A 17,312-nucleotide genomic window follows, 5' to 3' on the forward strand; every position below is an offset into this window, starting at 1 on the left:
AATTTAATGCCATTTAAGTTAATCGGAAATATTAATAATCTTTTAACGTGCCATGACCATCTAAGGCTTTAATCTGATTGCTCGCAATTAATCAGTATTTTCATTAATAAAAAATCTGTTTGTTTCTCATAATTAATAGCTATCAATATGTATAAAAGATTAGCACCCACCTGTTGTTGTTGTCTATATTTTAGTTGATTTCCGTTTGTTCCGCTGCTTGGTTAAAAAAAAAAGCTGCTGCTGCTGCTGATGGCAACCGTTGAGCGTGTCAAACTCTTGTGTTGCTGTGTTTTGACTGAGCCTTCGTTGTTTTGATTTTTTTTTTGTTTAAGAAATTATTTTAATTTACTCCTACTCGAACGAGTGTCTCTTTTGTTGGCTTGCTTCTTATCTCCACTAATTAAAATATTTATGTTTTACTTCTGATTTTCATACTAGAAATTGTCGTACTAGAAATTGTGTTGAAATTCAGTTTAAATGCTTTCTAGTTTTTTTTGGCGCTGGTATTTAATAAATGCTGAAAGATAAGAAATTACGAAAATTTTGTTAGTTTCTTGAATAAAAAGTAGATTTTAATAAAGCATTATTTTATATAAAAAAGTTGTTTAGGTGCAGCCGAAGCGAAAGCTAAGGTTGTTTGACATTTTTTTTTCAATTTAGAAATCAAATGCATACCTATTGATGAATCGATTAGGCATATTATCAGATGTACTTCCCTCTATGTTCATACCTTTACTATATTTCTTTTGTGCATAGCAAAGGCTCTAATTTGATGCGTTACTAATTTTTTTTTATATGTATTTATGTATATTTTAAAGTAAAAAGCCAACAAACCCACTCTTGAGAGTTTAACGAAAATTTTTTTTTAATTCATCTGTACATAGCTAATATATGTGGAAGGATATGGCTTGGAATGACAGATCACAGCATTTGACTTATTTTACGATGGCACTTGCTAAAATAAAAAAATAGGGGTATATTATTTCGACATAGAACAATCCTAGGGGCTGAGAGCATTAAAATTCCGGACAAGCACACATTGCCATGGTAGGGCTCGATGCTTATATAAAACATAAGCATTGGGGACGTGGTTGCCATAATGCTCCACATCGAGTGGACACCAGCCAACGCTATCCTCAATTGAGTCTTAAGCCAAAACCATTAATTTACTCACCGAAGGTGCCATGAGTAATTTGGTATACGTTTCAAGTGTTCCCGCCATTTCTTGTAATTCCTTGAAGGGCTTCGCTTATACTTTGCAGCCGCAACTACTACCAGTTGACCTTACATGCTACTCAGGATTGGTGATCGGGGGCTGAACCCCCCCCCCCCCCCCCCCCCCCCNAAAAACTGAACATATATTTTTAGACATATTAATACCGTAACTAAATTCTTAATCTTTAAGCTAGTGGACATAAATATTTGGTCATTCAAAAACTGGACAAACATATCTGGCGATCTTCAACGGAAAAAATGGGTTTTATTTGAAAACTGAAAACAGTTTATTGGTTATTTAAAAACTGGACATAAATTTATGGGAATCTTAAAAACTGGACATAAATTGTCGTTTTGTGAAACTGAATTTAATGCTTGTTAGTTAAAAAACTGGACATAATTGAAAAATTAGACATATATTTTTGGTAATTTGCAAACTGAACATAAATTTTGGTTACTTTAAAACCGGGCATAAATTTCCTGTTCTTTCGAAAAATAGGTACAATTTATGTTATAGTAATTGAAGGTATGAACATAAATTTATGATCATTAAAAATCCCGACATAAATTTTTGGTAATTTTAAAATTGAATATATTTCCTGCTCACGTACAAACGGGACATAATTGTGTGATTAATTTAAAAGTAGGACTTATATATTTTCCGGAATTCGATGGTATAAGTGGATCCTCTTTGCAAGCCGCTATCACATTCATAAAGCCACTGACGAAACTTTTTTATGAAAAGTCTCTACCCCTAACTTGCACAGTTATCAAATTTTAGTTGAAAGGGAGCCGGATTAAATGGAGAATTATATTAATTAATATTTTATTTATTTAATGATTTAAAATTCCGGAGAAAAGAAAGAAGAAAATTAAAAAATATTCCTCACACGGCTATCAATCACTCACTGTCAGCGTGCATTGAAAAGCCATATTAACAACTGCGTATTATGCGAAAGTGCAATTTCCAACACAATCAACTTAATGCACGCCCAAGTAATGCCGACAACGGTCAAGGCGTATCAATGTCAATAGTAAAAACAACAACAGCAACAAAACTCAAGAAGCGCCCACAAAGCCAACATTAAGCAGCGGCAACGACAGCAACAGCGGTCGAGGTCAACTTTTTCGTTGAAAGAAGACAGCAGCGAAAAAGAAAAAAAAGAAGAAAAGGAAGAAAGCATTACATTTACGAAGATCGCAGAGAAATTTTTGCGAAGATGATGATGGGTGTAGTGAAGTTGAGCGGGAAGAGAAGAGTGAGCGATGCATTGCTTGAGTGAAATAAAGAAAGTGTAGAGGTGAGTGAAAAGACGGCGATATGCAATTCTTGCAAGCAAATGTTAATGAGTTAGTTAACAAACGATTGACGCTTTTGTTTACTGATTATTGTTGTTGGTACTGCTGCTTGTTTGGTTGTTCGATTTTTGATTTCTTCTAAGCGGCCGACACGCAATGCATTTTAAGCGTCTAAGCGCAGACGCCTACAATTTAAAAACGTGTTTAAGATAAGATAATTGTATGTATGTAAGTAAGTAGGTTTTGGAAGTATATAAGTATTTCGGTAAGTATGCAAGTACTTAAGTATTTAATTGTTTCTTTAGGTAAGTATTTAAGTATTTAAATATTTAAGTTTTCAGACTTTTTATATCTCGGTACATAAGTATTTAAGTACTTAAGTTTTAGAGTATTTAAGTAGTTAAATACTTTAATATGTAGTTACTTGGGTGTTTAAGTTTTAATTATTTAATCTGTGAAATGTTTAATAGGATGGCAACTGAGTTTATAAGTATATAACTATTTAAGCATGTGAGAGAGGTCGTAAGTATGCAAGTATTCATGTACTTAAGCATTAAATTAGTCAATTATTTGAGTTTTCAGTTGTATCATATTTAAGTACTTAAGTATTAAGTACTACAGGACTTAAGTATTTGGTTGAACTTTCTGATTGAGTGATAACATGACTTAGTTTGGAACGAATTTCCGTCGTCCCTTTTAAGTTTTACAATACTAAAGTATTTCAAATTACAAAGGTATGTAAATACGTAAGTTCTTAAGTATGTAAGTAAGTAAGTATTAGGGTACTTAAGTACTCAAAATCATAAATATGTATGTAAATATGTAAGTGCTTAAGTATTTAAGTATGTAGTTGCTAAGTACTTAAGTACTTTAAATCATAGATATGCAGGTACGTAACTACTTACATAAGTCTGTAAGCATAAAAGCATATAAGCATACGAACAATGTCAAAAATCGCATTGAGTCACTCAACTTTGTTGCTGATCAACAAAGAAACCCAATGCACTAATGCTTGCTGTCAAAGTTGTTGTTCCCATTTAATTGTTGTTATTGCTATTGCAGACTTTCTTTATCCATTGGCAACACAACGCAATCGCCGCCGCCAACGGCATTTTAATGCGAAATTAGTGAGAATAAGCGCGTGTTTAGACGTTGGGACTCAGGTGCTTACTAGCCGCAAACTCTTACACCTTTCTTTGCTGTAGTGCGGCTCTCCCTGCTTCTTCTTCTCCTTCTCGTTCGCCATGTCACCTCAAATTCAATGGCAATAAATAAGCATTGAGTTGTGAAAAATAATCGTAAAAGAATTTGCCGCCGCTGCTGGTGAAATTGAACACAACAGACAAACAAGTAAGCAAAGTGCTATTTATTCGCCGCAACCGCCGCCGCCGCCGCCGCCACCGCCACCACTCGACTAAGCATGCACTTCAACTCAGCAACGCTTAGCAAAACAGTCATCAAGCTTACATTTGCTGAGCGGAATAGTTAATTAAGGGTTTTGCCGGATGGATGCGCATTTTCGATTAGCTTATTTGTTTGTTTTGATTTGGTTTCTAGTTTTATGTCTTCATTTGCTTTCTTATTTTAACTTACTTTGACAACTTTTTCCCTCCCCTAAAAAAAATATATATATTTGTATTTTCACTTGTCTCCTTTTCACCTCTAATTTATTTATTTATTTGTACACTCACCGGCTATTTTCACTTTTAATGTTATTTTCTACAATTCCCATTGAGTTGAAGTACCAGCAAAGCGCAATCAATTTGTCATAGCCTCATTGACATGTCTTACGATTGCTGTTATTGTACACTTTTTGTTGTAATATATACTCTAACAAGTACTTGTAGAAAAACGATTAGTATTGCAATTTATTTGGTGCTGAGCTCAACATCTCATTTTAGAAAATCTGTTTGCTTTTAACTTGTTTTTGTTTTTGCCTTCTCCACCTTCTCCCCTACTGCACTCTAATCGTAAATTAGTGACATTCATGCTCTGCGCATTTAGTTAATATTTATTGGTGGTTTCACTTTCGGCGCTGTGAAATTATTTTATCATTCACTGCACATTTTGGCGGAGAAATTGAAAGTGGGTGTATGGTTATGCTGTTAAAATAAAGAATACCTATTGTTTTGGTATTCTGAAAGTTTGTGTTGAAATTTATAACCCAGACAAAGGAAACATGTGTTTTATTGACTCATATGGATATTCAAAAGACTTAAGCAGCGAACTTAATTGCTCGTACATATGTAGCTTATGAAAAAAATGTTATTTAAATTAGATGAGTAGCAACTCATTTTTTAATCAAGCTTTAACAACAAAAGTTTTGTAAATACATATATATATGTTTTTTTTATAATCAAGTGCTAGGTAGCAAATAAATCGGTTTGTATTTTGGTTTGAACTAGTAACCAGCGGCGACATTAGTGAAGATTTATATTAGAATCTTTCAAAGATTAGACCTTAAATTGGAGCTTTGTTTTATGTTACAAAATTATACCATATTGTCTGGCAACATAAATGTGAAATAAGATTGTCTACTTTGTCTAGAAAACCAATACAACAACCTGCCAATATCTTTACGTAATTTTAAATACAAAAACTGTAATAAATCCCGTATTTCTTTAAAATGGCTTTAAATTTGTTAACACTCACGGTAGTTTTAATTTTAATGGTAACGGTAATGGTAATGAAAACGGTAATGGTAAAGATAATGATAATGGTAAGAGTAATGGGAATGGTAACAACAATCGTAATGGTAATTGTAATGGTAATGGTAACAGCAGTGGCAGTGGAAACGGTAATGGCAAGGGTGATGGAATGAAAATAGTAATGCTAATGCCAATATTAATGGTTATGTTAATGGGAATGGTAATAGCAATAGTACTGGAATCTAAAAGTAATCCTAATAGTAGAGATAATGATAATAGTAATGGTAAAAGTAATGGCAATGTCAATAATAATTTTATTGGTAATGACTGTAATTGCTCTCAATTTGGTAATGGTGATGGTAATGTTAATTGTAATGGTAAAGGTAAAGGTTATGGTAATTGTAATGGTAATGGTAATGGCATCAGTAAAGAAAATCGTAATGGTAATTGCAATGCTAATGGTAACGGCAGAGACAATGGAAACGGTAATGGTAAGAGTGATGGTAGTGACAATAGGATAAATGGTATTTATAATTGTAATGGTTATGGTAATGAGAATGGTAATGGCAATAGTAATGGTATCTAATGGTAATGTCAGTGATAAAGGATAATAGCATTGGCAATGATAACTATGGTAATGGTGATGGTGCCGAGCTCCGACGGACAAGAAAAATTAAATAAAAAAATTCTTATTACTTTTGATCAAAAAAATTACGCCAAGAATTTTTTGCGAAGAATGAGATGCTTAAAAATGGATGGATTCTCTTCTTCTTTATTAACCTTATAAAGGCTTAAGCGATTTTAGCTAAGTTAGTAAACCACTTAGTAAACTACTTTTCCACCTGAGCTTTCCAATGTTGAAGAGGCCTGTTTCTTTCTCCTCCAATACCAGCGCCATGCCATGTTTTTGCGCCATGAATTACAAGGTGGCGTGAAAAAAACTTTACTTCTTCAGTATCAGATAAAATACGTCGGGACATAGAAAATCATCGTATGTGGTCGAGCACCTGGGAAAGGTCATTCCCAATTATGACGGTGCTGATGGTATTGCTCAATGTCATTTTACACAGCCGTATTAGTTTCTCGGGATACCATAATCAGATATAAAGTCGTACATTATTTTGCTATAGGCAGAAAGAGAAAAACAGATGCTGAGTTATGAATTTTCCTGGTCTGAAGCCACACTGATAAAGCCCAATCAGTTCGTTTACGGTGGGGTTCAGTCTTTCGCACAATACGCTCGGTAAGACCTTGCAACTTATGCTTAAAAGGCTGATCCCACGGCTGTTGGCGCGACGCCTTTCTTGAGGATTGGATAAAGCATGCTTAAATTCTGGTCATCAAATATATTCAGATGGTAGTGGAGAAGAGCAGGGTTGCACTTAAAACTAGTATGCATGAAATTCAAGGTCTCATGATTTATCAAACTCCCCTCGTATTTATAGATTTTGAAATTAAGATGACGTACTAGAAAAAGTGCTATTATAGAATATGATTTCCTTATGACTAAAAAAATTAACTCAATTTTTCCTAATGAACAATCGTGGTACAAAGCTCAATAAAAGAATATTAAAAATAAAATGTTAATAAGCCACAATAACATAGAATTTCTTGTGTAATTTTTCGAATTCTTTCGAAACTTTTTCGGGACCTTTCCGAGATATTTCGGGAATTTTGAGCATTTTCTATATTTTGTCGTGATGTTTTGTGTTTAGTTTTTGCTTGGAACTTTCGCGATTTTTCTTCATATTGTACATATGTTCAAAAGTACACTTAAATATTAATTTTACTTTTTGAGTGCCTAAAAAATAACAGCCGAAAATTCCGACTATTCAAGGTTTTTTCAGAATTATTTCGAAACTTTCTTCTTGTTTGAGTTCTCAGTTTTATCCGAGAATTTCTTGGGAACTACTTTGATATTTTTTGAGCTTTTTTTAGTATTTTTTGTCTTTTATTTTTCGGATTTTTTTGGATTTTTTGATATCTTTCTTGTCAAATTTTTCGAAATCTTTCGGATTTTTTTCCGGAACTTTTCAGGATTTTTCGTATCTGTCTTTTCGTGATCTATCGTCCTTGTCGTCTTTTTTATGTGACAGGTTTTTTGGGAATTTTTCCAGGTATTATCGAGATTTTTCGAGATAGTTCCGGATTTTTTCGTTTTTTGCTTTTAGAAATTTTTGTCAGGATTTCTTCGAGAACTTTTAAGATTTTTTCAGCATTTTTATTGGTATTATTTGTGTTTTGCTTTTTTCACACGTTCCGGGGCATCTTTCGGGTATTCTCGAAATTTTTTTACGATCGTTCCCAATTTTTTTGGGACTTATTTGGAATTTCTTTTGAATTTCCGGGTTATTGCTGGTGCCAAAGTACATTTAAATTTTAATTTTACTTTTTTGTGTACATAAAAAATAATAAGCCGAAAGCGCATACGTTTTTCTTTGTTTTCATTATAAAAGGATACCTAAGTACTCGGTACGGTTTCAGAAAAACGCACATTCAATTTTATTTATACGAGTATCACTTTAATATCCACGTTGTACCTGAAAGCTCGCTTTTCCCACGCCAATAGAAAATTAAGTAGAAAGGCACCCGCCGCTACATTTCGGTAGCCGTAGCGAGCTTAAAGGGCCACTCAAATTTATTTCAAATGCAAGTAGCAAAAACATATTATACAAACTACGTATACGTATACATAGAGTTATACATATGGAAGTGTGTGTAAATGCATGTAAATATGTTTTCATCTGTAGGTGGTGACTTGCACGTGACACTGCCAGCTTTCGTACTGCACCTTCTTTTCACATTTTTTTTTTAAATTTTCCAACCAATTGCTTTTTTTCAATTTCGAGTAGCACCAAAAGTAGTACGCTAGGTCAAGGCTGGGAGCGGAGCGTATACAAAAATAAAACAATGGTAAAATAACAATAACAACAAGCGATGAACAAAAAGTAGGTAAAATATTTGACAAACTGTTGACATTTGTTGACATCGGCTGACTTGTGGCCAAAGCAAATGCAAGAGGATTAAGTGCGCTTACATAGTAGGTAATACTTACGTATATGTATGTATGTACATATACTATAGATGTATGTATATATAGAAACCTGTGCACCAAAAAAATTTAGGCCTACGTTGACTGTGAAGCATTGGAAAGGCACAGACTCAAAAGTCAGATGAACATAACGCATGTAAGCGAGTGCACAGTGACATACAAACAAAGCGTCAAAAGAGTCACGAAGGCAAAGCAGCGCACAGCAACAAAGAAAAGCGCAACCATCAAATGTCGCGCTGCTGGGCCACCGAAACTACAACCGTGTGCTGCATATTCATAAGTACTTATAAGTACGGAGAGACAGCCAGACAGACACAAATGCACATGTGTTTATTTATTTACTACATATTAATTTTTTCTTTTGTTGTAACTTTGTTGTAATGCCACCACTCATGGTGCCATTTAGTGCAACAATCCATCAACGGCTTCCGCAACTTTTTGTTGTTTGTGCTTTTTTCTCGTTGAAGTTTTTTTTTCATTGAAATTTACCACTAACCCATAGTTGTTGCAATTGGGTGTGCAGTGAAAGCGTTTTTCTGCGTTGCAGCAATCCAAAAAAAAAACTGGAAAAAAAGAAAACCAAAACAAACAGCGCTGGGCACCCACTGCGCATGCGGCAGTACTTTATGGATATATGTATGCGTGTGCGTGTTTGAGTAAATATGCTGAGGAAAAATGTATGCTTGCGTGCAGTTGCGCATGTACAGCTACCTTTAAATGCCATGCATTTATGCTGCGCTTCACTACTTTTCTTTCGCTATCATTTCTGCTGTGTAACCATAATTCTACTTTTAACATTTTTTTAATCTTTTTTCATTTGAGCTTCTTGTGCCAAAACAATTAACTCAGATATTAATAATAACCCTTGCTTTTTTGACTTATTCTTTTGTGCTTCAATTTTGAACTGTACATATGTATTTATGTATGTGCTTTCATAGTTAATTATAAGGTAGACTTAGAATTTTCGGTAGAAAGTAGTTAAGTTCTGTATTTAAAATAACAACCACAAAATAAATTCTTTGTATAGTACACCAACGAAAAATTGTATACAAGATAGAATGCTCCAAATATAGGAATTAGAGCAAAGAGAGTGGGAAGCTAATTTTGATGTTGGCTAAATGGACCGAGAAATTAAAACTATACACATTTGTATGTATGTATGTACTCATTTGTTTCGTAGAATAAACTTACGCTTGTTTATTTCCTCAGCTGCAAGCAGTTTTCGTTTTGGATTCTCCATTAAAAAAACTAACTTAACCCTTTCAGTACAAAAAGTCAACCGTTGAAGCTAAACATTTTAGAATTTGTATACCGGCTAATTTTTCGTCGTTAATTTCAAAATTGCAATCGGAAACTGTGTAGCTATGTAGGTGTTTAAATAAGTTAATTGTAAAAAAAAAAATATATTTTTAAAGAAAGCTTTCCAAATATGAACGAAATCATCCCATAAATACCGGTCATCAGAAAGTTGGTCAAAAATTGATTGCAGGTTAAATAAAAGCTTGTAAAAAGAAAGTGATCTAAATTGTTTTTCTTTCGCGTAATATAGTAAGTAATATTATTAACTAGAATTATTTTCGAATCTCAACTCCACTGAAAAATAGTGATCTTTTTTCAATAGATTACAATGCTCATCAACTGGATCCAGAAACAAGTTTTTTCTGGTACTTAAAGACTTCATAAAATAAAACTCAAATAAAGCCTACATAAAGCAATGAGTCCGCTAATCGTATTGTGCATACTTATGTATGTATGTAAATATAGTACATATAAAAACAAGTTGTGTATGTCGGGGTGAATTCTAAATAAATAGGAGTTTGACCTGCTACATCGTGCGTCAGACGAGGCAACTCGAACTCTTCGTCTGCGATGGGGAGTGCTCTCAGTACATAAGGCTGATTCTGGCCTTTGAGCTAAATGAGGTAGCTTCTGATCCGTCTTGGAGGAGGTTTAGCTTGAAGCAAATGCGATTTTTACGTGGTCCCAATGACAATTGCTTTCACAGAATGGTTTTATGCTTTTTAACTATAAACATTTGCATGTCGGAACCTAGTGATGCTCCGGCGGCCTCAGAATGTATGCACAGACCATTTTTAGATTTTCGACGACCACTCTAACTACGTCGCTGACGCAATAAACTAGCACGTTTGTGTGTGGCAGTTTGCGCAGACGTTTAACCCTTGGATGTATAATCTAGATTAAAGTGATATCGCCGGAGGCGACGACTATAGCCTACTATGCGGCGGAGGTCCAATGGGTGTCCGAACGCTCCTCCGCGGGTTGCGTTTGTTACGCATGACCGTTGAAGAAGGGGGCGATGTGGATGTGAAAAATTTACCACTTTATGTGTGGCCCACCCGCTGTGGGCATTGAGAGACTACAAGAGAGAATATGAGATTGGCATAAACGAAACCCAGTGTGGGATACACAGTGCCGGCGGCAGATGGTGGATTTCGATATCCAGAGATTTTTCAGGCTGCGTGCAGGATTCACAGGCCAGTAAGTCTGCTAATGCTAGTTCGGAAAGAACAAGGTATTGTCTTCAATCCAGATATAGGCAGGTAGGCGCTGCAGAATAGGGATTGCGATTGAGCTCAGAAGACCAGCCATGGCTACAAAACCTCTTTTTGCTTTCTTAAGCAAATGATGTCCAAATATTAATCGACTCTCACGAAAAAGGACAAGGTTCCAATAAAAATCATCAGAGAGCGACCCGTTCAAATCCGCTTCAAAACAGCTTTCAGGTGGTAACTTAACTTAGTCCACAGAGCTCAAGGCAAGCGCATTGAAATGAGGTAGGTCTAGCAAACCACTCACAAAAGAGTCGAAAAAATCCAACTTTTTACAATGCGAAAGTAATAGACTTAGCTCCTGATCAAAGCCTTCGAGCCCAAAGGGATTTTTGAGATTATAAGGCCCTTCAAAGTTGAACGTCGGCAATCAGTGCGGTGGTTGATATAGCGGTACCCAACAAGAGAGAAACAATGCAAGTGGTTCTGCCATGAAAAAGCGAGTCCATTGCGTTTATGAAGAATACCAAAGTCGTAGGAGCTTGGGAAGTGCAAGAGTTTGAATAAGAGTCATCCTGTTTATCTGTATCTGGATTTATTATAAGTCATAAACTTACTACCACCAATAGCGGCGATGCCGTACTTTCGTTTCAAAAAATTTCTGAGACGTTGCTCTAATTTTAGAGGATGCGTTAGTTATAAACTGCAGAGAATTTGGTGAATATTTTTTTCTCAGACTATGGGTTACGCCTCAGATCATTGGATCTTAAACACGCTTACTTGCATAGGTATAGACCGGAGAAGGGAACGCCAAATTCCTTGAAGTTATCGATAGGTCTAGCTTTGTTATTAGTTAGGATCTAGCTTTGCTTACGAGCAATTAGAGTGTACATATATTAGCTGTCATTTGCAATATAATTAACTAGAAATTGTACCTTTTACGAGGTTCACTTACTGACCTAAGACATTCATTTTCAGTTAATGAAAGTGAAACCACATGCATGCTATATACATATGTATATATGTACTTACGTTGAATCAAATGCTTGAAAATATTCCAACATACTCATCATTATCTCTTTTTTGAGGTATGTATGTACAAATACATACTATACATACATATGTACACATATGTAAATTTAAGTATTTTAAATGCCGAAATCAATAGATTTTCGCAACAGCTTAATCGATACTTATGTACATTCGAAATCGGAATTCCAATAAAAGTTGTAGTAAAACTAAAGAAAAACGTTTTTTATGAGCACATCTTCTCTTTAGTTTTATTTTCGCTAGGAGCGATTATCTAAATATTTATGGGCCATAAAACATGTAGTTAGGCATTGGAGGTGATGCTTTAATGGTTAAATGTTATGCATGCTCTTTTTTGACTACATTCTTCGTCGGCTTGGTGGTTAACAAAGGAGCGTATGTTTGTCTGTCTGTCTGTGGTATTTTAGAGAAGTTTCATGTAATGCAAAGAAGATCAGTTTAAAATGTGTACAAAAAATACGAATATAAAAATTTATGCTGGGCATTTTAAATATCGCTAGCTTAGAGTGAAAAGGTTCTAAGTCCACTTTTTATGAAAAGTCTTATTTTGACGGACAAAGTAAATCATAACGAAGCCAACAAACAAATAGGGTTCCGTTGTAAAGATTCTTTGACTTGGCATCCCCGAACGGAAAACGAAAGGCCATCCCAAACACATTGCTAATAAATATTGAACCGTGCAAAGAAGGCGGGAAATTGGGGACTTTCTGTCTCAGGCCCAACTGATAAACGGATTTAAGGTCAAATAATTAGAAAAAACTGAAGGAGCGCAATTCGGTGTTGGATTTGTGGCGGGAGGGAGACTGCGTTGCCGAGTATTGGCGTTCTCCCCGCTGGATGAACGTCTAGCCATAATCCGCATAATAGCGAGATTCTTCTACACCTCGCTCATCTGTGCCCATATCCCGGTGAAAAAAAAGCACGAGGCGTCCAAGGATCTCTTCTATGAGCGCTTGGAGCGTACATATTAGCGCTGCCCCCGACACGATATCAAAATCATGCTCGGCGATTTCAATGCCAAGGTGGGCACGAAAGGGATCTTTGGCGCCGAAACAAACGCCCGAAAATTTTATCAGAGAGTTAGGCGACTTACGGAAGGTTTCAAGACCAGGAAAAACTCCTGTAAAAACAACGCAGAACGTACTTAAATTATGGAGGGAACACTTTCCACCCTACTGAATGGCAGCAGCACTGAAAGTAGTGGACAAAACGAACCCGAGCCGCCTGTTGATGACGCTAGAGTCGATCTCCCAGGGCGTCACCATGACGAGGTACGAATAGCGATTATGCGGCTGAAAAACAACAAAGCTGCTGGAGAGGACAGGCTGCCAGCTGAGCTATTCTCATACAGTGGCGAGGAGTTGATAACGTGCATGCATCAACTCTTATGCAAAATATGGTCGGATGAATGCATGTCCGACGACTGGAATTTAAGTGTGATCTGCCCAATCCACAAGAAAGGTGACCCCGCCATTCGCACCAACTACCGCGGGATCAGCCATCTAAGCACATGTTACAAGGCCTTATCTAGTGTATTGTTTGAGAGAATGAAGCCCATAGATCAGGTATTCACAATATGCCAAATCTTGGAAAAGATCCGCGAGAATAAGATCGACACACACCGTCTATTTGTCGATTGCAAAACCGCTTTCGACAACACGAAGGGAATTTGTCTTTATGCCGCGATGTTTGAACTTGCTATCCCCGCGAAACTCATACGGCTGTATGAAATGACGTTGAGCGATACCATCAGCTCTGTCAGAATTGGTAAGGACCTCTTGGAGCCGTTTGATACCAAACGAGGTTTCAGACGAGGTGACTCCCTTTCATGTGATTTCTTTAATCTGATGTTGGCGAAGATAATAAGAGCGGCAGAAGTGAACCGCTCAGGCATAATACTTTACAAGAGCGTGCAATTGCTGGCGTATGCCGACGTCATCGATATGATCGGTAAAAACAAGGGCTACGTCTGTTCTGCCTTCTCGGGATTGGATAGAGAAGCAAAGCGAATGGGTCTGGTGGTGAACGAGGACAAAACGAAGTATCTCCTGTCATCACACAAACAGTCAGAGCATACGCGTCTTGGCACCCACGTCACTGTTGACAGTTACAAGCCTGAAAAATTAGATGACTTTGTTTATTTGGGAACTAGTATTAACACCGATAATAATGTCAGCATGGAAATTCAATGCAGAATAACTTTTGCCAACAAGTACTGTGCTGGTGTCTGACGCGGAGGCATGGACAATGAAAACATGTGATAAAGCGGCTCTTGGAATATTCGAGAGAGAGATTTTGCGGCTGTTTTACAGGCATTTATGAATTGGCAACGGCGAGTACCGAAGACAATGGAATGGTGAGCTCTATGAGCTGTACATAGTGCAGCTTGGCCATGTCGTTCGAATAAACACCGACGCTCCAGCTCTGAAAATATTCAACTCGGAACTCGCTGGTAGTAGCAGAGGAAGGGGGAGGACCCTACTGCGATCTAAAGGCCAAGTAAAGAAGGACTTGGCTTCACCTGGCATTTCCAATTGGCGTCAGTTGGCACAGAAGAGAAAGGACTGGCGTGCTCTGTTGAACTCGGCCAAAATCGCTTAGGCGGTTACAGCGTCAAACNGTATGTATTACTTAGTTGTAGAACATTTCCTTCATAGTGAATTTTTCAATGACAGTTTTCATAAATAACTGTTATGTTCGGTCCCTGGAAAATTTTGATTTTCTTCAGAGCTGTATACTAAGCTCCACAGTTAAAGTATTTAAATTTTAATTAATTTCCTAATTTTTGAATTCGTTATTTAAAATAAATATTTATCTATCACATTGTGGTTTGCTCTTTTTCGCAACTCTGTTGTTATAATATCGTTGTGCCTTGTTTTCATAACATTTGCTTCATTTTGATAAACTGAATATTGTTATAGTCATTCTAGCAACATTTTTTCTCCATATTTTCACTTTCCTACAGACCGTTGTGTTTCGTGGGCGTTTCTTTCACTGCTCAATTACACATCTTACAAATGCTAAAAAATTGCCTAATAAATTGTGTACATTTACATAATTTAATTGCATTGTTTGTCAGCTTTTTTTTCTTTAGAAACATCTTGCCTTGCAAAAAAGCGAAAGCGGTGGATTGTCTCGTTCATTAGTCGAAAATTGGCTAATTTGCTTAAACATTTTATATGTTATTAATTTTTCAAATTTTTTGTTTTCATTTGGTCACTGTGTCGTTTTTTAAACATATTTTTCATATCTCATCATCTCATCTTTTTAATAATTTACGCAGATTACGCAAACACCACAGTGTAAACGCCCATCAGGGGAGTCCAATCAAAAGAGTTCAATAAACTTTCGCTTTTACTTTGCATTGCTGAAAATTCACCAGTAGAGTTGGCTTTTGTGTGCGTCATTGCACATTTTACACTAAGCTAAATTGTTTTAATTCATTTAAGTTATGAATTATTTATATAGCGATATTTTTTTATGTTTATCATTTTTGCAAATGTGCTTTTAAATGATGGTTTTGACAAATTTGATGCTTTCGTTTTTCTTTGCAATTTTCTTTTTTTTTAATAAAAGTTAACTTGAATAATCAAAGTTGACTTAAACAAAATTGCTGAATCTATAGTAAGGGAGTTTCGGGAGTTACTTCGCCTCTTAGACATTAGACAGCTTTGAACTACAAGGTCTCTTATTAGAGCATACTCATTTCTTTCAATGCAGTTTACTTAGCTATACTCCTTACTCATCTTTTTATTTACATTTTTTAATCCAAAACTCCATACCATAAATTAATTTGGCAAATTTTTTACGAGCATGCCGATAGTTTCGACTAATTAGTTACGCTAATATACAACTTTTATTATGCCCATTTTAATTTTGTTGTTTTCCCCTTTTTTCTAACTAACAATTTTGCTTTCTCAAAGCGATACTTTCTTGCGGCCGCTGCTTGATTACACGGCCATTAACATATTTGATTTGGTGAAACAGCGAAGTTATGGCTTATGCCAAAGTTGCTGAAGACAGCCGCGTTATATGCCAATTCTACAAAAACAGCAATGAAAATAGAATACAAAAAAGTATCATAAACAAAATCAAAATTTCACTGGAAACGCTAAACTTGTGAAATTCCAAATAGCAAATTTAAAATCAGTTCAGCAACGACTTGGCAGACGCTAATGAAGTGTTGAAATGGACTAGAGTGTGGCTCATTAGCTGTGCTGGGGTGTAGAATTTTAAATGTGACCGGCAAAATAAAGCGAAATTTTTACGATTTGCGGCAACTGATCGTGTTGAGAATTTCAATGATGGGTGAATGTAGTAATGAAACGAAACGATACAGAAAAGAAAGGAAACAAGAGAACAAGATATTGAGCGGTTTAGCCGGAGATAGGTTTAGCCATGGAATAGATAAAGAGAAGAGAGACGGAGATGAAGATGAAGATAGCAACTGATCTATTGTGCGCTCTACTCTTCACAATATTTCTTCCAACCTAAAATCCCTCAAGAAGTTCATCAGCACTATTGGTTAGGGAATGAGTGTCAAGTTGTAACCGCATTGAGTCTAAACTTCTCTCACGTCGCAACGCGTCGTCTACGGACATGCCATCAAACTCGACGAAAATCAAAGATCATTTGACCGCGGTAGAGAAATGGATAAGGTAAAACTCTCTCACTTTAGCCGCCCACAAAACGGAGGCGGTCCTAATTATCAACCACAAGAGGGCAGAGAAGGTCTAACTAGAGTTGGCGGCACCAGGACCGAGTCAAAGCCGTATGTCAAATGTCTTGGCGTCTTACTCGACCATCGTCTAAGCTTCCGGGACCACCTGGAGTATGCCAACAACAAAGCCGCAGTGGCAAACACCGCGCTATCTAGAGTTATGGCAAATGGCAGCCAACAATGCAGAAAACTAAGTACTAGCAAGCGTAGTGATAGCAATAATACTCTATGGTACCACGATATGGTTCCAGGCATTTAAACGAGGATCATATGTCTGAGATATTAACTCCAAATAATGTCCTGACGAAATACTTGACTCTAGTACCATCCATATACATATGCCCTCCTAGTCTACAGGGTCCTGTAATGATACCTGCTAGTCTGTGTCCTATGTTTCTCTTTTAGGAGATTAATTAGGTTTTGGAATCTAGCTATGCCTCCTCCTCAATAGTATTAGGGCCTACTCCCAGGTAGGTGGCGGCGCCAATTTGAGTGATTGCTGCCGCCTGTCTTGTGAGACAGTTCTCTCTCTCATAACCCTCTATACTCTTGGATATCACTTATTATTATTATACTCTCAGAAAAATGGCATAAACTTCCACCTGAAAAATACTCGGAAATTTCCCCATTGAGACAGCAATCCTGACTCTGGGCTCGAATACCCTATTCACTCTGGGGTTATCTACCTGTCTATTTATCAGTGCAGGGCGCCAGCTTGAAGGAGTCTCTGGAAGGCAGAGACACTTTCGGTTATGGTTCTGTCTACGTAATCTATAGCAAACAGTGCTAGCGAGCGCGGAAACCCTAATTTATCCATA

The 17,312-nt window shown here is 36.5% G+C and overlaps 1 protein-coding gene across 1 annotated transcript; it reads left to right on the forward strand.

The window, feature by feature from the left end:
- Positions 1–5,171: 5,171 nt before the first annotated feature.
- On the forward strand, positions 5,172–5,748 carry LOC108372314 (N66 matrix protein-like; the record flags this gene model as incomplete). The annotated part of the gene is made up of 1 exon (XM_017627982.1): positions 5,172–5,748. A coding segment is annotated over one exon (577 nt), but the record flags the coding sequence as incomplete, so codon positions are not given.
- Between the last annotated feature and the right edge of the window lie 11,564 nt (positions 5,749–17,312).

The sequence above is a fragment of the Rhagoletis zephyria genome, unplaced genomic scaffold (genome assembly GCF_001687245.7).
Source record: "Rhagoletis zephyria isolate East Lansing unplaced genomic scaffold, Rhagoletis_zephyria_1.1 Rzeph_scaffold_05620, whole genome shotgun sequence".
In the NCBI taxonomy this organism is placed as follows: Eukaryota; Metazoa; Arthropoda; class Insecta; order Diptera; family Tephritidae; genus Rhagoletis; species Rhagoletis zephyria.